The sequence below is a fragment of the Clupea harengus genome, chromosome 18, assembly GCF_900700415.2.
Source record: "Clupea harengus chromosome 18, Ch_v2.0.2, whole genome shotgun sequence".
NCBI classification, from domain to species: Eukaryota; Metazoa; Chordata; class Actinopteri; order Clupeiformes; family Clupeidae; genus Clupea; species Clupea harengus.
Genome location: NC_045169.1, coordinates 6,744,797 through 6,766,471, shown reverse-complemented (window position 1 = coordinate 6,766,471; position 21,675 = coordinate 6,744,797). Strand labels below are relative to the sequence as shown.

Genomic DNA, 21,675 nt, shown 5'->3' with positions numbered 1-21,675 from the left:
GGAAAATAGCTCTTTTGACTAACGATGCTGACAGGAACACACTGGAGCAGGAACAAGGTCAGGGACTGGAGCCCAGCTAAAGGGGACAGCCAGACAACCAGCTGGGCAGCACAGACCTAAACACATGATGATCTGTCTGCCTCACACACACACACACACACACACACACACACACACACACACACACACACACATACACTCGTACACCTACTCTCTCTCTCTCTCTCTCTCTCTCTCACACGCACACCTACACCTACTCTTGCTCTACTCTTTTTATTTCAGTAGTAGGTAGTTCTTAGTTTTAGTTAGTTTTCCGAGTGCATAGGTAGTTTGTAGTGTAGTTTTTTCACTGCTAGTTTTAGTTTTAGTCTTAGTTTTCGTTAACTATAATAGCCCTGCCACCACTCTCACACTCTCACACACACACACACACACTCACACACACTTACACTCACACTCACACACACTCTCACACACACTCACACACACTCACTCACACTCACTCTCACTCACACACTCACTCACTCACACACACACTCACTCACTCACTCACTCACTCACTCACTCACACACACTCACTTACTCACTCACACACACACACACTCACACACACACACACACACACACACACACTCACCACACACACACCACACAGACACACACACACACACACACACATGCGTAAGGAAAACATTAGCACATGCAACACTCTGTCCTGTGCTCCAGTTCTGATGAAGACACAGCAGTGATGTCAGTGCACTGAAAGGCCCATTATTCGTCTGCTGGACTGAAGCTTCACCGAAAATCACCCAACCTAACGTCCAAAAAAGTCTTCCCTTGGAAACAAAGACAAGAAAAATAAATGAATGACCTTCCCCCTTTTAACCTTGATCATCAACAGTAATCAACAGTAATTAAAAAAAGATACATTTGGCCTTTCTTTCTTGGCTGCTCTGTGTCTGAGAGCAAGTAGTTACGTCTGAAGCCCTGTTGAGATCTGTGAGCGTTAGCATGGCATCTCCAGACTCCCAGACAGTCATGTAGGTCAGTGAATCATGGGCATACGCTCATCGTGATGGAAACGGAGCGTCCGGAGTCTCGACACATTGAGTTGTGATGCGGCACTCCGCTGTGGTTATGAAAGTCTCAGGCTGGGGTTGAGCAGACATGCTTCTTTCACTCTTTATTACAATGGAGGTTGTGTGTGTGTGTGTGTGTGTGTGTGTGTGTGTGTGTGTGTGTCAGGGGAATGTTTGGAAAAGCCAGACCAAAACAAAACAGACAACCCACAGCACACACACGGAGGAAGTGACACACACACACACACACACGAGGTGTGACACACACACACACACATACAAATGGCACACACACTGAGTAACGTAACATTTTAAACAGTCTCGTGCACCGAGCCAAAGGCTGTTGCCCATATGGAGACAGACAGACAGACAGACAGACAGGACAGGCTTGGTGGTTGGTTGCGTAGACAGACACCTCCAGGCTTGCACAGACATGTTTACTCACACTGACTGTCAAGTGCAAACACATTGTCTCTGTTATAGTCTGATTTAACACTCTTACACACACACACACACACACACACACACACACACACAGACATTCTCACATTCACTTAGTCTCAAGGTCAAGTGTAAACACATTATCTCATCACCCCCCCCCCCACCTCTCTCTCATATGCACACACACACACACACACACACAAAGAAACGGAGAAACAGACTTGTTTGTTGCCGAGTGGGTATTTTACTGGAAGGCGACTGTGAGACCCTGGCTGCTCTCCCTGAGTTCCTGTAATAGTGGCGCTGCCTCACACTCTTTCACGGCACACCCGGGACACTCTGATTGGGCCCTGATGCTGTTTGCACTCACGTGTAGTGATGGCACTTTCTTTCTCCGCTTGGAGGTCACCTCTCTCTTGCTTTTATATAAAAAGCAGGTGTGAGTGTGTGAGTTTGTGTGTGTGTGTGTGTGCGTGTGTGTGTATATGTGCCTGTGTGTGTATATGTGCCTGTGTGTGTGTTTCTGTGTGTCTGTCTCTCTGTCTGTCTGTGTGTGCGTGTGTGTGTGCGTGTGTCTGTGTGTGTGTGCCTGTGTGTGTGTGCCTGTGTGTGTATATGTGCCTGTGTGTGTGTCTGTGTGTGTCTGTGTGTGTGTGCCTGTGTGTATGTGCCTGTGTGTGTGTGCCTGTGTGTTTGTATGGACACACTCTCCCTACCGTCCTCCATTCCTCTCTCCATCCGTCCTGTAGTGGACAGGCAGACATGGGTAAACAGTGGAGTGCAGTTTGCTAAGTGGGGTCAGATTCTTATCATTGCAGTCAAGTGGCATGGCTGCACTTAGCGTCTTAGCATTTAGCAACAGCGCTCAAGCTGCCGCAGCCTCGCCCTCGTTGTTTACCTGTTAAGAGTTTGTTTACGTGGTCCTGAGGCGCCGGCGTGTGTGTGTCTGTGCTTGGAAGGGTATTTTGGGTGAAGTGAAGTTCGAGGTAGTGTGTTTTTGTCTGGCTGTGGTCAGCATAAACATGGAGGAATTAATTGTGTGGCTAAGCTAGCAGGAGAATTAGTCGATACTCAAGGAGCAGGAGATCCGCTAAAGTGCACACGCTCATTGTAGAGGAACAAACTATGCTAAATGGCTCAATCTCTTAATCTCCTACTGTTTGTGGTTTGGAGACCACTCTGTTGTGTATGTGTGGTCTAAGTTGTAGTTGTTCTTGTGTTCTTGTGTTCTAGCTCTACAAGAACCTGTGGGCCACCGTGATGCAGGGTGATAAGGTTCTGGAACGTGCAGCCTGGTGGAAAGAGTTCTGCTCCGACAAACCTGCAGTGGGCTCCCTCCGGGCCAATCTTTAGGCCTGTCACCGGTAGACAGTTACCATGGCTACCAAAGGAACACTTTGAGATTGATCCGCTGCCATTTGGTATCTGACTGGGCCCCCTTGGCCTCAGAAATCAATAGATGGATCACTGCCACTGGTGGTTCTACTTTCACCTTTGTTTTGGATGACCACTGCAATTTTTAACAGATTATCTATCTATCGATCTCTCTGTTTCTGTTTCTGTCCATGTCTGTCTGTCTGTCTCTGTCTGTCTCTCGCTCTCTCTCTCTCTCTCTCTCTCTCTCACTCTCTCTGTCTGTCTGTCCGTCTATCTATCTATCTCCAACTATTTTTCCCTTTTTAAAATTTTCTTTCCTTCATTTCTAACTCATTGCAATATTCTACTCATTTCACCCTATTCTAATGACCATCTTATAATGTTCTTCAGGGTTTTCTTATGTCTGTTTCTGTGGCGGGCCGTGTACCGATCACGTGACAAAAGGGATCAGGCCACAGGCCATGTCCAACTAGACTTACTGCACTTCTAGCTGGTAACAGACCCATTAAAAGCATCAGATCTTCCCTGTGTGTAGAGCACTTTGCTGTGACGACAGTCCAAATATATAAAGTGTTTTACTGCTGTTAGACTGTCTGTGTAATCCATGGCTTCTGCTGAAGTGTCTGTGCCACCAGTAAAATAATTGTTATAAAAAAGTTATTTTTAAGCATTCATTCAGTACTAATTGCCATGACACTAATGGTATATTTCAATTAGAAATTGTACTGGCTGAAAATAATGTAAAGTGTAATAAATCATGTATATTTTGTATAAATAATTGACCAGTGATTTACTTTTGGTAATGTGTGTTTGCCTATACCTTGTGTAATCTGTACAAATGAAACAAGACTGAATTTAATCAAAGAGGGGGCTTTGTGTTTTTATTTAAAACCATGCATTTGGTCCTGTGCCAGGTGAATTAAGCTTTCTGAAATGTATGACTGAAGTGTGTCTGAAATGTGAGTTGTTAAGGAGTCGTTCATTCCTTAAGAATAGATGTTTTGTGTCTTCACTCAGAGCAAAGCTATGGACAATTGAGCGAGTGATCTTAAGGGCCTAATGCCGCAATTGAACTCAGTAATGGTAAATGAACACCTTGAAGGTTAAGTTGACAGGAAAATGTGAGAGTCTTGTACTCACTTTCTTTCCTTTTCTCTAAGCTCCTTCTCATTGTAATGGAATCTTAGAGTGTTTAACCAAAAGAGCCTTTTTATGGTTCAAATAAAACAGAGATCTTAAAACAAACACCTCTTTGCCCTCAGAGATAAAATGTGGATTTAACCGGGAAATGGACACTTTGCGGTTGAGTGAACAGGGGACGAGTAATCTAAAGCGGATAGGGGGGGTCTGTTAGGGTTTAGAAGTGTGAAATATTACATGACGTGAAATATTACCTGACCTAAAAGAGGCCCGTGGTATTTCTTCTCAACTCTGTTTTATAACAGGCGTAATCCAGCGACCCTCAACATGGACTGATTTTATGAATGTTGTGATGGTTGCGTAGGGCGTTCTGAAACGTCCTACTTTGTTTCTGCTAAACGCCGATTATCATCGGTTCCTGCACAATACCGTCTGCTCGGCGTTTGACATTCCAGTCATAATCACATCATGACAAGTGAAACACGGAAAAATGTCCTTGGATTGTGTACTGCCAAGGGGAGGAAAGAAAGTAAAAATAAAGCCCTATATTTAGCCCAGGTCCGGGAGCTGGTAGGGGGCTACGTCTCACATATCCATCAATGGGCAAAGTGGCTTTCAAACAAGTCCTCAGAAAGCTTTACCCAAGCGCGTTCTGATCTTTATGGGTTGCGGTTCAGAATCGCCTCCCTACAATAGGTTACAGCGAATTCCAGCCTTATTTGTGCCGAAGGCCTGGACGAATTTCCATTGAAGTGAATGATCTATTGCCATATGTAGGCCTAGCTTGTTCCCCATTTATGGCAGGAGATCGGTTTGGAAAAATAAGAAGCATGCAGCCCATCCAACATTTTGGTATGGGCGCAGGACACATATGAAGGCAACTCCGTTGAAAATAGTTGAAAAGTTTGCAACTAAATGCTTCCGGTATGGAGATATCTGCTATGTGTTTGCGGATAAAAAATGATAAAATACATGCCGATTGTATTGTTTCAAGCTATACGGTGAAATGTCACTGTGCTGCATCTTGAGAGCACAGGCTCGGCGCGCAGACATTCCTCTGTTTTTCCACAGAGGGTTGTGTTGGCTGAATCCTGCACCCTTGCCTGGCTGCACATGACGTGATGTTGCCACAGGGAAATGGACGTCGTCTGTCAGCACCTTTCACCGCCACAGGATACCACAAAGGTCCGCTTTCCACATCAGTCTAATATTTTGTGTCCAGTGTCTAGTGTGTTGTGAATATCTCATTTTAACACAATTTAATTATGTCTGTTCATTGTCTTTTTTCATTAAAGTCATGTGGGATGACTACAGCAGACATACAGCACTGCAGAAGATAATCTTTCCTTTAATTACCATGACTTCTGTACTAAGATTTCGCTCTTCCTAAGAGTAAGTTGCAAAGTGGGTCTTCCTGTGGATTCCCCCCCCCCCCTATAAAACCCCAGGCTTGCACAACCCGGGGGACTTGCACCTGCAGAAAGCATCAACAACAGCAGCAGATTCTTACAGCCCTTTGAAACCTCTCTCTGTACTCTGCTTCTCCTTTTGTGCTCCTGGCGCATTTCATTGCCCTGCATTCCACACGTGCATGCAAGCGCTCTGCAGTTGGCCCTGGACCATCACAACCCATGGCCACGCTGCTCCCTCAGCCACAGTGCCCCTCACTAAATTAGCTGTTTAAAAACAGTTCACACACACACACACACACACACACACACACACACACACACACACACAAAGAAACACACACACCCACACAAAGAAACACACATGCACCCACACACGGCTTTACTTGACTTATGTCTTGGCAATATTTATGGGGGTCTGTTCCAAGGCCAGACGGATATTTCAGCGACAGGAAAGGTTGTGCTCATTTGGGGGTGAAAATGACAGACTGTGGGAACCTTCGGCCACAGACAAGAGAAGGGCCACACTTGACATTGAGGAGCTGAGGTCTCTGACTGGTGTCATACCAGCACACAGGATCAGTTATCCGTGAGTTTACCTCAGAAGACACCCTATCATATTTAAAAAAAATAAAAAGAGGCAAAGACTTGATTTCGATGTGAAAAACATGAAACTAATATGTCACAGAGATTCAGAGATTCAATGAAATATTTGTTCAGCTTTATGCCGATATATCTCTGGTGTAGACATCTGAGGGTTGGCCTTCCCTCAGGTTTAGGGTCTATATTCACCACACCGCTGTGTTTATGCTAACCTTGTTTGACTCCGCACGCAGTCAGCGAAATTCCCATCCAACACAAACGGAGGCAGCCTGTCAGAGAGCGGCCTCATCCCTCGGCGGTGTGCTTTCATCCCCATGACTGGAAAACCACGCAGACATGAAAAGACGCGAGCCAACTGCAGTTCTCATGGACGTGTTTTTTTATCTCCCCCGTCTCGCTCTCTCTCCCCATCGCTCTCCTTCTCCCTCTCTCTCTGTCTTGGATAGAGTAGTGACATAGGGATGATGATTTCTTCCCTGTCTTCTGGGGGTGGGGAGGGGCAGTCTGAGGTGACTTTCATGTTGCTGCCGCTGTTTTTTCTCAAAGCTCTTAAGGGAGTTGGTGCCTCACCATGTTAATGAGATAATTTGCTGTTTATTCAGTAAACGCGTCCAAACAAGTCTCAATAACAACTGAGTGACAGAGAAATTATGATATTTTGATATGATATGATATGATAGTTCCGAGAAACTATGACTATTCCATGCTGTGATTAAAAACAATCATTTTTTTTTTTTATCCTTTTCATCCTTGGTGACGTTCAAAGAGCCAGACAGCATCCAGCCCACAGCAGCTATATGTCCATAAACTCTATATGACTCTGCTTTAAAGGCACCACAACAGTTTGTCGTAATTCTTCAGGAAAAGTGTAAAAAAAATCAGACATTTCATCAGATATTAAAACCCACGTCTCCATCTACAGTGTAAGCCCTAAGCCTCCACCCTGAGTCAGGCAATAGAAATTACAGAGTTGGTTAAGAAATGACAGCGTGCAGTGGGAAGATGTGGGCCCCTACAACCCCAGCCAAGGCAGACCGCGGGGAGGGAGACAGAACAGATTCATGTGGGCTATCTACTCTACTTCTCTCTCTCTCTCTCTCTCTCTCTCTCTCTCTCTCTCTCTCTCTCTCTCTGCCTTGGACACGTGCCAGGGAGTTTTAGCAATAAGAAACCGACATTTCACATCTGTTTGTTAATGAAAGTGGCTTATTGTATAATTGTTTATGGATGGTGACATATCCCATACGCGCACTGGGCTAATTCTGCTGGCAACTTTTATTGCTTTTTGTTGTGGGTGTAGAAGGATTATGTCAAAACACTGGTGACATATGGCAGGAACTTTCCGGTCCATAATTGACATTATGCCTCTTTGACACCCTGCTCTGAAAGGGCAAGCTAAACTAACAATGAGAGTGTAGCCTCAGACATTTTGATGCTTTTGTTATTATTAAACCTGCGTGTACAAGTGTTACAAAACACATTCCAGGAAAACGCGATTTCTAGGTCATCCACTGTGGACATACTGACCCATATTCTTAGTCACAACATAATAATGAAAGATATGCACCATGTTTCGTAACTTCTCTAAAGGTTGCCTATCTTCATATCTCCCGTTGGGTCAGTGGGTCTGTGGATCCCGTATATCTTCAATATCAGTAAATCCAATGTGTTTTTTCCCCCCCGACTTGAATACTGTATGTGAAGTTCCATAACAGATAACATCACATAAATTTCAATCATTTTCTGTAACCCACTGAATCTTGAACTACAGTGAAGGAGACTACCAGCACTCCTCTAGGGAAGTGAGTTACGGCGCTGTCAAAGTGTCCAGAAGAACCCCATAACTTATATTAGTCACTACACTTAGCTGGACAGATCTCCGATGGTGAACTCTATCCATCTATTCATCATCTGCCACCTTACACCCTGCCGTGTGTGTCTGAAAGCCTGTTTAACTCGCTCTGGCTTGTAAGGGTGGAAGACCATGGGAAGCCAGTGGCCTGGTCCAGTTTATCCATTAGCTCCGCAGGCTAGGGTTTTGGGCTCAGGTTCAGCGTGGCCCCCGGTGCCAAGAACAATAGGATCCTAGATCGCTTAACTCCTGAGCCCCTCAAATGTATCCCGTCAAATCCTTCGAAGATCTCTCCCCTCACCTCGCCTCACCTCGCTGCAAAGCATTCCTCCTTAACTCCTTGGATCATCCCCCCTGTATTTGGAGAGAGGGGAATTTCCTGATATTTTAGGCTGTTGTCTCTGTTTTAATTAGAATCATGCTTTGCTTGTACAGGCTGAAGTAACACATGGGGGTGTTAGGGTGGAGGGGGGTGGGGGTAGGTGGCCACTGAGGGGGACGGATCCTCATGTGTTTTTCATCGGGCCGGGTGGACGTGCTGGGAAGTTAACAAGGCCCAATCTCGTGCATGATGGCAAAATTTCCATCGCACATTTTTGCCAGGGAATTGTTCCCTCTCAGATGACTTTAGCAGAGGGTGACTCAGTGATGGTCGCCATATCCAAAAGCAGGCAGGGAGTGAGATGAAATCTCTTCAATAACAGATGTAGGCTACACTCACTATCAGACAGACTGGCTATTTTTATTAGATGCTATCAGTCTGTATTGAATTGAAAGGATGGCTTGGAAGACCCATTGCACAAATTGCGCTGTAACACGTTTCTTTTTGACTCGAGGCCTATTTAGACACAGCAATGCCAAAACTCACATCTGTCCAAATTGATCAGCCAGGAATGTGGTTTCCATCGATTTAATCAGTTGAAATAATCCTTCCTTTTTCTTCTGTGATGATTTATCTTGTGGTCATGGTTCAAAGCCGGGCAGCATCATGGCTTGCCAGAATGCGAGCCCAAGTGTGCACCAAACAGTTCAAAAGAGACATAAACTGCCCTTTGCATTTCAGAGTAAAGGAAGTAAGTAAGGTACGGCAAGATTATTTATATAGCACATTTCATACACAGAGGCAATTCACTGTGCTTTACATACATAAAAGCAAAAGGAACATCCAAAGGAAACATACAGACAAATATGTATATAAAATATAAAAAACTAGAAAAGATAGAAAGTACATGTATATAGTACAAAGTATATGATATAGAATACAAACATGCAATTAAAAGAAAGTAATACAGTCAAGAGATATAATATAATATAATTAGAAGAAAGTACAAAGTATATAAAGTAGAATAAAAACATTGTTGAAGTAGTAGTTTGTGTTTATCTCTTTCAGAACACAGAATACGCCTGAGACGTCACTTCCCTGTCGAGATTTAAGTTCCAAAATTAAAGTGCAGGAAGAATAGCAAGTGCAAGTGAGCTCAATCCCAGGCCAGTGGAAGGAGAAATGTTTTTAAAATGGCTACATTTTGGGGCACCTCTGAGATCTTCTGGCAGTTTGTTCCGCTTGCATGCGGCACAACAGCTAAATGCTGCTATTCTGTGCCCTAAATTTCCCTCGGGATTAATAAAGTATCCATCTATCTATCTATCTTAGTTTGGACTCTGGGTTCTACTAGCTGACCTGACTCCATGGCTCTAAGGACTCTACTTGGTTTAAACATATCAGAGATGTATTTGGGACCTAAACCATTCTGTGATTTATTAGACCTGAAGCAGAACTTGAATCACTTGAAATGTATTCTGTAATTTACTGGAAGCCAGTGCACAGATTTTATAACTGGAGTAATGTTCTCTTGGTCCTGCATAAAACTCCAGCAGCAGCATTCTGAATGAGCTGCAGCTGTTTAATGGACTTTTTGGGTCCTGTCCAGTGAAGAGACCATTACAGTTGTCCAAACTACTGGAGATAAAAGCATGGATGAGCTTCTCTTGGTCTTCTTGGGACACCATACCTTTGATTCTGGCTATATTTCTAGGGTGACAGGAAGATGACTGGTGTAGGTGAGATCCGGGTCTATTAGAATGCCAAGATTTCGGACCTGGTGTTTGGCTTATAGAGTCTAGGTGTTTACGAAAATGAATTATTTACTTTTTGTTTCCAAACACAATAACCTCTGTTTCTGTTTGAAAATGTAGTCTCATCCAAGTATTAATCGGCTCTAAACATTGACACACTGAGTCTGTTGGGCTGTAGTCGTCTGTTGAGAGAGCCAGATATATCTGTGCGTCATCTGCATAACTATGGCTAATCAATGTTGTTCTGTATAATTTGCATTCAGCTGTATATCGTTGAACACTTAATAGACTCGTCTGTTTTACTATTCTTCAACTGAATGAGATGGAAATGGCTCCCCAGGCCTTCGGAACAGTGACATCACTTCCCTTGTTTTCATGTTCCTCTCAAGCCTCTTGCCAGTAAGACAGGGTTCAATTCACAACACAATTACTGAAGCTGAACCTGGTATTTAAGACATACCCTTCCGCAAACAACTCTGAATTAACATTTGTGTAGTTTGTGTGTACAGCCTTGTCTTTCTGCCTTAGGGTCTACTACAGTTCATAGCGGGCAACAAATTGCTCCGGTGCCTGGTTTTCCTGTTAATACTCTCTGCAGTTGGCCTAATTAAAAGTCAGTGTGGATAAACAAACATGGCATAGTTCCACAGACAGGGAGAAAGTCAAAAACCAGCACACCACCGTGTTTATTATGCAGAAATAGTATACATTCAGGTGGATACACAATTTGAATTGGGTTTTAGCTTGGTCTGTAAATCGTACATAGCTCCAGGTGACCGTTTCAACCACAGTGTAAAAAAGGAAATCAGTTCTGTGAGATGCCTGATCAGAATCAGGGCCAGCCTTCATGAATTCTCCTTTCCCTCCCATTCCAATTTAGAATTGGAAAACATAGAAGAAAACTTTTCAAATCAAAAATTACAACAAAACAAACAAAAAAATACAAACAAACATGATTATTGAAGTTACTTTCAGCTCTAAATACATGTTGACCCATGAGTGATAATGAAGCTCCAACACAAAGGTTCAAAATATTTATTTGTATTTTTAAAAGTACTAACCAGCTGATCATACCAACGGCACTAATGAAATTTAAACAAAACCACAGCCCAGATCATCAAACAAAACAACAAACAAACAAAAAAACATACAATGCTTTGGTCCCGCTTTCTCTAACCGAAGAGAAATAACCAGCTCTTACTCGCATCCTCCCTCATTTGTTGACTTTCCCATTTGTTCACATTTGTTATCGGTGTCACACTTGGAGTTTAGCTAAACACCAAGCCAGTGACTTGTGCTAGTATTGCATGGAGTGTATTTTGGTGATATGCAGACTGTTGCCTATAGAGGCTTAAGGCTAAAGGCTAGAAGTTTTCTAATGTCCTCTTAGATCAAACAAAGACATGTTGGGTGTAGTCTCTACCAAGCAAAAAAACATATCTGCTTTTTGAGAAACCAAGTGCTTTATCAGCCCCAAGCAAAAGGTCAGTGTTAAAATATCTTGATACTGTAAACTGTTGTGATACATTGCTTTGTGTCGTAACACCTGCTGCCCATTGAAGAAGGCATGTCAAAATTGGAAGAGCTACAGTACATCGTAACAATTATCAAGAGAAAAAAAAACACAAATCTGAACAATCTGAACTGAATCAAAACCCAAGGAGGCCGTTGTCATGGACTGTATAGCGCCTTGGTTACTAACTGGCCTGCTGTACATTCAAGCTGTTCATTAATAAGGCTTAAGGGCTGGCCACAAGCTCAGGCCTTAAGGCAGCTTCGTCTTCACTGTCAAGACAGCTTCACGTCACTTCTCCTCAGTCTTGGTGTCTGAGTCTGACGTCGAGTTATGCCGTGAGCTCCTTCTCCGCGAGCTCCTTCTCCGCCGCGTCATCAGTTGCTCAGTGCATGATGACGTCGGGCTCGATGTTGAAGAGCAAGTCGTCGTTGCCGCGGCGGACCTCCAGCAGCAGGGCCGTCTCTTCCATCAGCGCCTCTTTAAGGTCGGAGGTCGTCAAGAGGGGCCTGCCGTTCAGCTTCACGATGATGTCACCATCTCTGATGCCTCCTCTGAAATCGGATCAAAAGTTCCAGCTCAGCACTTCAGTTAAGTTCACAGGCAATCATTTCTTATTCAGTGTCTGGGGTGATTCACATCCCATGCCTGTACCAAGATTACATTTGTCACTGATGAATTTAAAACACAATTAATGGCTGTTATATTCCTGGAACAAGCATGGATCTCAAATCCAAGAGGATGGAAAAGATTTTTCCATGAAACTAATGGGATAATGATCACCCCCCACAAAGTCCTGCTTATGAACCCTCTTCGTAATTCCTATTTCCCGTAAAATCTCTCTCAGCCTACAATTCAACCTCACTGAAAAAAGGGAGGAATGGATTTGTCATTTGACTCTTGCTGGTATCTCAGTGGAGGACCACCTACTTCTGAGCAGGGGAGTTAGGGACCACCTCGTGGACGTAGATCCCACTGCTGACTTCAGGGAAATCGGGGTTCTGTTGCTTTAGTTCCTCGACCAGACTGCAGAAAGAAACCCGGCGGACATGTTCATTTACAACCCGTCTTCTCGGGCAGGCCTGACCAGTGCCAATATTAACAACACATTCCATCTTTATTACAGTATTATTTATTACTGGTGCATATGCATTCACAATTATTCATGAATGAGAGGCGTGTTGTCACAGGGACTGACAGTAAGTAGGCCCATGCATTTTTTTAGTGGTTGAGTTTACGGGACTTTGAATCCACATTGTAAGGCGTTACTAGTGTTATTTTCAACTGGTTGGATGACCAGAACCTCAAAGCTGATTTAAGACATACTTATCTTAAATACGGGATCTTTAGATGTAACATATCCTTTTCCATACTACGCCACTGGAGGTGCTATTCATTCATGCTGTGCGTGTGTGTGTGTGTGTGTGTGTGTGTGTGTGTGTGTGTGTGTGTGTGTGTGTGTGTGTGCCTGTGTGCCTGTGTGCCTGTGTATGATGTGTTGGAGCAGAAACCTGAAACGTACGCTGGTGTGATGGTCAGCATGCGGATTCCAATGAAACGCTTCTTCACGCTTCGGATTTCTGAAAAGAGAAAGTGATGTATTTATATTATTTAGATATGAGGGTAGAAATATACAAAAAGATAGTACATATAATCCTAAACATTTGGTTTGGCCAAACTGAACAAATAACAGTTGGACCTAACTGAACAAACTATCTACAGTGGGGTATAAACCTACTTTATACTGAATGAAACTGAGAAGCTCATAACAATGGTGAATTGTATGACCTTAAAAACAGACAAATACCTTTGTTTTGTTTTCCGTGGGATTCGTTGATGAAGCGTGTTAACCTATCTGAAGGAATGGCAAACGAGATGCCAGCTGCCACTTTCAAGGTATTGATTCCAATCACCTCCCCATCCTGAGAAAATCCACAATTCCCTTTTGTCAGCGTAAAGGCTACATTTGTAGATGCGCATACCTTAAATCAATTGATCTTTAATCAATTCTACTCATCAAATTAAAGTGTCTTACCAAATTTACCAGAGGTCCACCTGAATTCCCATACTGTAAAAAAAGAATGCAAAACATTGAGAAAGGGTTACTGTATACCTAAATCCGTAAGGATAGATTATACTGGTAAAATAAGTCTGCGTCATAAATATCCTTGTCAGATGCATACCATTCATTATAACCTGGGCTGCCCTGTATTGCATTTACTGGTTGGAACTGAACCTATAACACATCATGAGGATTGTATAATGTCAAGCAACACCTTGATACTATTGGCTTGACTTGAATAACATGTAACTACGTAAATAAACCTAGTATGTCTGCCTCCAAACATTCCCACATACTGTACGTGGACCAAACCCTCCAAGAAGCAGTTAGCCCACGGTTACGTGAGTAATGCTCATTAACGTTAGCATAAACAGGTTTTAGCAATTAGTGCCCCTGCTGTCTCACGTTGATGATGGCATCTGTTTGGATATAGTCCATGTCGGAGTCACGGATGCCCAGCTCCTTCCCATCCCTCTGCGCCGTGCTGACGATCCCCGTGGTGACGGTGTTCTGCAGGGCGAAGGGGCTGCCGATGGCAACAACAAACTCACCAGGGCGCAAGTCTGAGGAGAGACCCAACAACAGCACTGGCAACTTTTTCTGCGTGAGAGTGAGAGAGAGAGAGAGAGGGAGAGAGACACACAGGTCAGTAAACAACGATGTGTAAGGAAGAGTAATAAAATAAGAAAGAAATGATGGGAGCAAGTACAAGAAGTTACAGGGGAGGACAAAGAAGGAAGGAATGAGAGGGAGAGAGAGAGAGAGAGAGAGAGAGAGAGAGAGAGAGGGAGAGAGAGAGAGAGAGAGAGAGAAAGAGAGGAGGTAAGTAGAAACAGATGAGTACAGGAGCTGAGAGGATACATTTAAACCTTCTCCACCCAAAGTCAGTCCTGTAAAATAATAACCATGGTTACAATTTAAGACAAACCTTACAAACATCTACTAAACTGAGTGGATTAATGAGCCACAGCCACGCAGTAATTATGGTCTCTGGCTGACTGGTGTTTTTCTTGAATGTAAACACAATCTAATTCCAACAGGCCACACGTTCATACACATCTGGTTACCTGGGGATTGATTTTAATGGTGGCGATGTCAGACTTCTTGTCGATGTCTTTGATGGTGGCCTCGTACACCTTGCCGTCGTGCATCTGGACCTTGAGCTCCTGGGTTCCGGACACGGGCGTGGTGCTGGAGACCACGTGGGCGTTGGTGATGATCAGGCCCGTGTCGAGCATGACAAACCCAGAGCCGCTCGATAGTGGAACCCTCCGGCCAAACAGAGGGTGTCTGGGGGGTAAGAGGGCAGGGGAGGACAGAAGGTTTTGTGGAGTTTATGAGCGGGATGTTTACGAGATTTGGGACACATCCAAACCATCCTCTTTCCTCTATTTCAGCAACTCATCTACTGAATTGGTTTATATAGACCACATGCAGAACGCTGGGGTGGCTGGTCCTAACTAGGACACAGGGTGGTCAGGGTTAAAACTTTCCACAGTTTTTTGCTCAGTTCCACAAAGCAGGTTCTTTATATGTGCAAGAATAGGTTTTAAGAAGGAATGGATAAGATTCATAAAAGTGTCATAAAAGATTAAAGGGGAATGAAGAGGGAATGAAACAAAGGGTCTGTGCAACATCCCCCGGGCAGAACATCAGGATTCTGTTTCAAACTTTCCACTATTTGTTTCGTCTATCTCTTGGTACTTGTGAGTGATACCTCTCCTCTGTTTGTGGTCAGAGTGAACTCTAAAAACAAAAAACATACTTTTTTTGTTGTGCAGTCCTTTTGCATGTGTGTGTGTGTGTGTGTGTGAGAAGCTTTCCCACATAATTTGTTTGATGCTTTATTTGGATTTCTGACATCAGAGTGCAGTTCAAAGAACAGTCCCTTGGTACTGTGCCTACTTTTCAGTTCCAGAAAGACAATGGGTTACATCACCTCTCTCTCTCTCTCTCTCTCTCTCTCTCTCTCTCTCTCTCTCTCTCTCTCTCTCAAAGATGGTCACATAAACAAACATACACACACACACACAAACAAATGTTATACAGACAGAACAAGCTCTCATATGGAGGAAATAATGCACATAAAGCAGCCAACCTGAGGAACAGCTCAATGTGAACCACGGCGGGAGCGATCTTCTCCACCACGTCAGCGATGAAGTTAAACTTGTACCGAGGACTGTTGGGATGCAATGGACCTATACTAGCAGAAACAAATGATGCGCGTTAATAAACTGTCAAACGATGCGTGTTAATAAACTGTCGACATACCATACATACGGTTGTCCTCTTCTTCTTGATTACAACAGTATATGCAATGATATTTAATGCCACGTGGGTTGGATTAAGTGTTGGTACTGATGAAGACATTTCAGTTTTCTTGCAAGTGTTAGGAAAGGTTGTGTGGGTGGCTGGAACTGCAGCCTCTATCACAATGAAAGAGAGGGCACTTTACCTCAAATAAAACTAGTTTGATTAAAAAAAAACTGATAACGTTATGATATTTAACCACCATAATTACAAGAAGCCAGGTTGGGTTGAAGTTATTCTTTGAGACTGAGAGTGCAGCTATTTCAGCCATGAGTATTTTCAGCACAGTGCTGGGCGTATGTTCCTCAACTGAGGACCGTTTCCTGTGGCTGCCTTGGCACCTCATCAGATCTCACACACACACACACACCCTTTTGAAATCCCGAGTGCAAAAGGATGTCATTCTTTCACCGTTACACCCTTGCAATGTCCCAGTGACCCAATAATGATGAGGATTAATATTTCTGGTATGCGGTATAAGGGCTGACTGTGATTTTTCAACAAGGCCAGTGGTCAAACAATTCTGAGTACTTCGTGATGAAGTCTCTCAGCTCAATCTGGCCATTTGAAAAACCAAAGTCATAATCAGCAGTACATTACTCTATAAACAAGCAATGTTTAGCTTGAGGTGGCACACCGTAATACTTTATGAGTTCGCAAACCATTTAGTCTGTGCAAGGCTATGATGTCCATTTAGAACTCAGCTCAGTCAGCCTGTACAGGCAGGTCCAGCCAAACCTCAATGCCTCAATGGTTATTACAAAGAGAGGAAAAATGAACCTTTACTTTTTTTCCCCCCTAATTTGGATCTAACAAATGAAACCAATGGCCTCTAAAATTACCTCACCGAGCTACGGATAAAAGCTAGACGCACCACACCACAGTATGTTGGTCACCCGTGTGCTTTACTTTCCACTGGGACGGTTGGACTCCCACCAAACCAGCCTGCTGCTCAACTTGGCCCCAAGGCATGGAAGTCCATGGCTTCTCTCTTCTCCCAACTGACAAGATAATGACAGCGATGGAAGTGCCCATGTAACTCTACATAGCTATTTGCAATAGGGGGCACTTCCTCAATTGGTGAAAACCTTTCTCTGTTTTTGGCTTGACTTTCCTTTCCACCCCACATCTAAAGCTGTCAGGTCTTGGCGTGTCTGACAGTGGTCCTACCAGTCAGCTGTTGCACCAATGTCTACTTTACTACTGTAAGAAAGGGAAAAATTAAGACAATTATTTAATTACGTGCTTCAGAACTGTGCATCTTCCCTTGGGCCAGGGTCAGACTTTGAGGGAACTGCATGGTCTTTGAATTTGTCGAAGCAGTTTTCTAGTCTGTACCCATGTGTTCAAATGTGGTCCAACGCTAGGGTGGATGTGATGACAAGGCATCACGGGTAGTTGGCTCCAGTGTAAAGAGCTTTTTCTTTGTGTAGCGATCTGTTGACATTCTTGAAGTTGACAGACTGCGTGTCACCCCACCTACAGGTTCTACTTAAAATCTAATGACAGATTATTTGATTTTTCCCCCTTTCATAGCCATTTTCAACTTCTAAGTTGAATCATTAAGGGTTTTACAATGCAGGCAGACCACAGAACCCAGAAAGTTATAAAAGCACTAGTTAGAGCCATCTAATTTAAGGTTCTTTGGGGTATCTGCTTCAGAGGGACCTGAACAGAGCCAAAAACCCATTCTATTTCCAGGAGTGCATCAGTGAATCAGCCTAACTCTTTAGGCGCACATCCATTGAAACCAAATCAGAGCACACCACTTAAAGTAAAGACCTGAGAGACTCACTCACTGCTATCCTGCCTTTCTTGGCACATGCCTAGAATTGGGTCAACAACTGACAGAGGAGGGAGCGCAAAAAAAAAAAAACAACGGACAGGGCAGCATCTCCCACATCCAAGGCCGCACACCTCACTGCTTTCATGGCACTTCCTGTTCATGCTGCCCCTACAATTCCTGTCAAGTCTCAGTGGGGCCCTTTGGCTGGTCTGCGCGCAACAGTGCTCCTCTGTTAGCGATTCCCCCCTCCGTGTTTCCACACACCCAGCTGCTGCCTGCACACCGACCCACGGGCAGAGGGAGAAGCACGGGTCAGAGGGCTGCCGAAACGTCCTCAGAGGGCTATTACGTCAGGGGCGTGAGGAGAGGAGAGGAGGACGGGGACGGGTGGGGTGTTTATAGTTTTTAAAGTCACACTAACACTCACATACAAATGCACACACACAGACACACACGCACACACAGACACGCATGCATGAAAAATAATCTCTTTTTTTCCTCTTATTCAAACAACCACAGACAGTACACATTAAACTTGCACAGAAAGATGGATACGCTCTCTCTCACACACACATGCACACAAACACACATGCGAAGATAGATCAACTCTATCTGTCACACAGAGACAAAACAGACCCCCCCCTCTCTCTCTTTCTCACACACACACACACACACACACACACACAGAGTTTATTCATGCTTGATTTGTAGCAGGATTTCAACTGTGTGTGGTGTGTCAGTGGTGAGCCCCTGGAGTCTTGTTCCAGGGGGAGCTGTGGGAAGCAGCCCGTTGGGTTATGTGGCTTTTTATGACGGCGCCTGCCCATTAAAACAGTCTGACCCGACAACTACCAGCCAGCCAAGCGGAGAATGCAGAGATACATAGACAGCTACAGGATTCAATGGCTGAAAAGACTTACTAATAGGTACTATAAGAAGTACAAACACTCCCAGAATAGTGACACACAAATGTCACACATAGAAACAACACACAAGTACACATTAAAGTTAAACTGTAATTTCAAAGACTGAACCTATATTCAAAAGGAAACACAGATAGAATAAATAGCTGACAATATTGTCAAAACAAAAAGTTAAAACAGATTTCCCCAGGAGATTTTACCTGAGAAGCCAACAGCTTACCTATGTCAGTTTCACAGGGGCCTTTATGCGCTTGAGTGATGCCGGCGAGTCCCTGTTGCAGAGCCTTGCGGCTCACCGCCTTCAGTTGACACACATTCCCGTACGTCTTCCCATCGCTGCCGCATACCTTGCTACTGAATCGGCACTGGCACACGCCCTTCAAGAGGCGCTTGCCCGATGGGTGCTTGCACTCTAACCCGTCCCCGCAGGGCAGGTCTTCTTTGCGCCCGCAGGCGTCTGCTTCGCCCTGTGCGCAAACTAGGCAACAGTTGCATCGGTCCGGGACGTACCCGCTTGGGCAGCTTGGGCTGGGACAAGTGCTTACATCGCACCGCGCAGGGCACTTGGTTTTAGGCTCTGCTTCAACAAAATCCTTGATGTAAAGTAAAACTGTAGCAAACACAACCACCTGCATCTTGTGATAATGTGTTAAATTGTGATAAGAAAAAGGAAGAACAAGAATCACAGCTGGATATGAAATTACATAGAGTCCATCTTCATCTCCATGCGTCGACAGTTGTGCGTATTATGTGTCTCCTTGCCTAATAAGCCGGGCATAAGTAGTTGGAAATCCCCCATTCAAATAAAACAGACTCTCTTGCAGCTCCAATATAAAACAACCGTCTCATCGCTGGAAATAAGCTGTGTTAAACTTGTCGTCTCAGGCAAAACTTCTTCTGGAATTACGTACTTCGTAGATTTGTAAGTGTAAATTTCGGCAAGTAGACTGCATGACAATGTCTACTAGTAGACTGGTACACACGCATAAGCTGCTTTTAAATCGACTTCTGCCAGTGCACTGCCACTCTCATTATTACCACGACCCCTTTTCCAGTCAAAAGAGGCGGAGATGACAGGCCACTCGTGTTCGCACCCGTTCGTTCCCGTGCAGTAGAATCCGGACACTAGGTTGATATACACGTCTTGCTTTCCAGCCTATTTGTCATCACCAGTGAATTCTCTCTTTTATTAGGGGTGGACAAACATCTGTCGTATCAGTAGAAAGGCAGATGGAAGTCACCAGTCTTTCGCAGTGTAATGTTATGTAAAAAAAATAAAAAAATACACACACACACGACCTTGTTTACGTCTACTGCGCGGTGTGTAAATTCAGGGTGTTAAGTAATTCTTTTTAAAACGAGATGATGGCATGATTTTGCCATGCCCGCTTTTACGGTCAGTTTGATTTACCAGTCAGTCCACAGATGTCTGAACAGGTCCAGACCTCTTTTAAGCATTTATTTTGTCAGGGAATATAAATACACACCAAGTTATGTTACTCAGCAGCCATGGAAATGTTTATTTGAAATAGCAACATCAATCATTTTCAGCACTTATAGGGTAAACAATGCGCCCTTGCAATGCTTCTTGCATAAAGCAAAACAAAGCCCATGTTTCATGTGGGACTTGTAGAAAGAATTTACAATCCATGTTCTTTAATGCAGAATAGTTTCTCTGAAAAACGTTATGCACCTTCTTCATCCATTCTGATTTCCAGGTGTACAAGTAGGCTGTGTGGTGATTTGCTGAAAGAATTCATTAATGTAGTCTATTGATATTGCACAATTTTCCTCATTACTTTGGTTGTGTGACATATCCCTCGGTCTGATAATAAACGTGAAAAGGCCTTAAATCATTTAAATATTTGAACATATTAATGTACGACTAATAGACTCAAGGTTGTGGCCTGGTCAGGGTTATTTGACTATGGCAGCATCCAGGTTGAGAAAATTGCACCTCAAGCATCATATGGTCCAGGGGTCACAACAGGGGATTGCATAGATCTATGCATGGATATATTTCCGGTATAGGGTTAAATGTAGATCATATATACTGTGTGGAAAACTTTCAAGAAAAAGGAATGTGAGAAATCAATTTTTTCCATTGTAGCGGTGTTACTTCAAATACATAGACAATGCAAAAATACTGCTACTATTGTGCAGTGGTAGTATTTACACCCTTCCCCTATTTTTACACAGGATATTCAAGTGACGGGGAAAAAAAGAATCAGTGGACACTGATTTACATACCCTGCCAAACATCACTAAATGTCATACATGGGCATACAGTACTCTGATATGGGATGCTAGGTTTTCTGCAAAATACAGAAAAAGGCTACCATGTGACATCTAGTGGTTAAATGAACAAAATACAATGGTATAAGTTACCTCACACAAATAAGATGGAATCACAATAGCAATTCCTTCACACACAAAAATAGAACAACCTTTGACATGAGAAACCTGGTTCAGAGATTAGGAGAATGAATGAGGAGGGAAAGAGATAGAAAGCCATGTAGGCCATCACAACAGCATGTTCCCCCAGGTATCCCTTGACTCACACTGATGGGAGTCCCTGACACTGTCTTGGGCCATTCTAATTGGTAAAACCAGACTTTAAAACCTTGATTTGACTGAGGGTCGGATAAGCAAAACATTATGCATCTGGACATAATTGAGCGCTTGTGTAACTGTCATTTGCGTTATGTTCTTGCAAAGCGTGGGAGACAGAGGGGAGGGGATGCCAAGCAGAGAAGTTAAATGGATTGCAATCCAACATTATATGACATGATGTTTTCTTCATGTTGAGCAACAGTTGCCGAATATATGTCTGCCAGTGGGTTTGGCATGTCATTTACAAAATAATTCACAACTCATCACTAGCTTAACACACAAATAATACTGTCAGAACGAATTATTCACAGTTGCCTAATTGCCTTGTCCTCTAGGCCTACTGTGAATGTGAATTCCCACATTGCTTTCATTTAAAGGAAAAATGGGAAAAAAAAATACAATTTCTGTCAAGCCTGTTTATGACCTGAGTAAAGACGGCGATCGCGCTTTCGAGAGATATCATGTGACATGAGAGCTGAGCTAAATTTGTC

At 43.6% G+C, this 21,675-nt stretch overlaps 2 protein-coding genes across 3 annotated transcripts in view; one reads left to right on the top strand and one right to left on the bottom strand.

Annotated features, from left to right (window-relative positions):
• Positions 1-3,761, top strand: part of acox3 (acyl-CoA oxidase 3, pristanoyl) — a 22,980-nt gene extending 19,219 nt beyond the window's left edge. For both annotated transcript variants that reach the window (XM_012820423.3, XM_012820422.3), the window contains exon 18: positions 2,754-3,761. In XM_012820423.3, coding sequence (XP_012675877.1) covers positions 2,754-2,873 — 120 coding nt within the window. In that variant the 3' untranslated portion in view covers positions 2,874-3,761. The remainder of the gene's footprint in view (positions 1-2,753) is intronic.
• Positions 3,762-10,634: 6,873 nt separating this feature from the next.
• On the bottom strand, positions 10,635-21,633 carry htra3b (HtrA serine peptidase 3b). Its single transcript, XM_012820402.3, has 9 exons — positions 18,792-21,633; positions 15,651-15,750; positions 14,620-14,842; positions 13,958-14,152; positions 13,526-13,558; positions 13,298-13,412; positions 13,013-13,070; positions 12,421-12,516; positions 10,635-12,044 (listed from the first exon to the last, which is right to left on the bottom strand). Exons 1-9 carry the CDS (start codon positions 19,204-19,206, stop codon positions 11,876-11,878), a joined length of 1,404 nt encoding a protein of 467 aa, XP_012675856.1. The 5' UTR covers positions 19,207-21,633; the 3' UTR covers positions 10,635-11,875.
• Between the last annotated feature and the right edge of the window lie 42 nt (positions 21,634-21,675).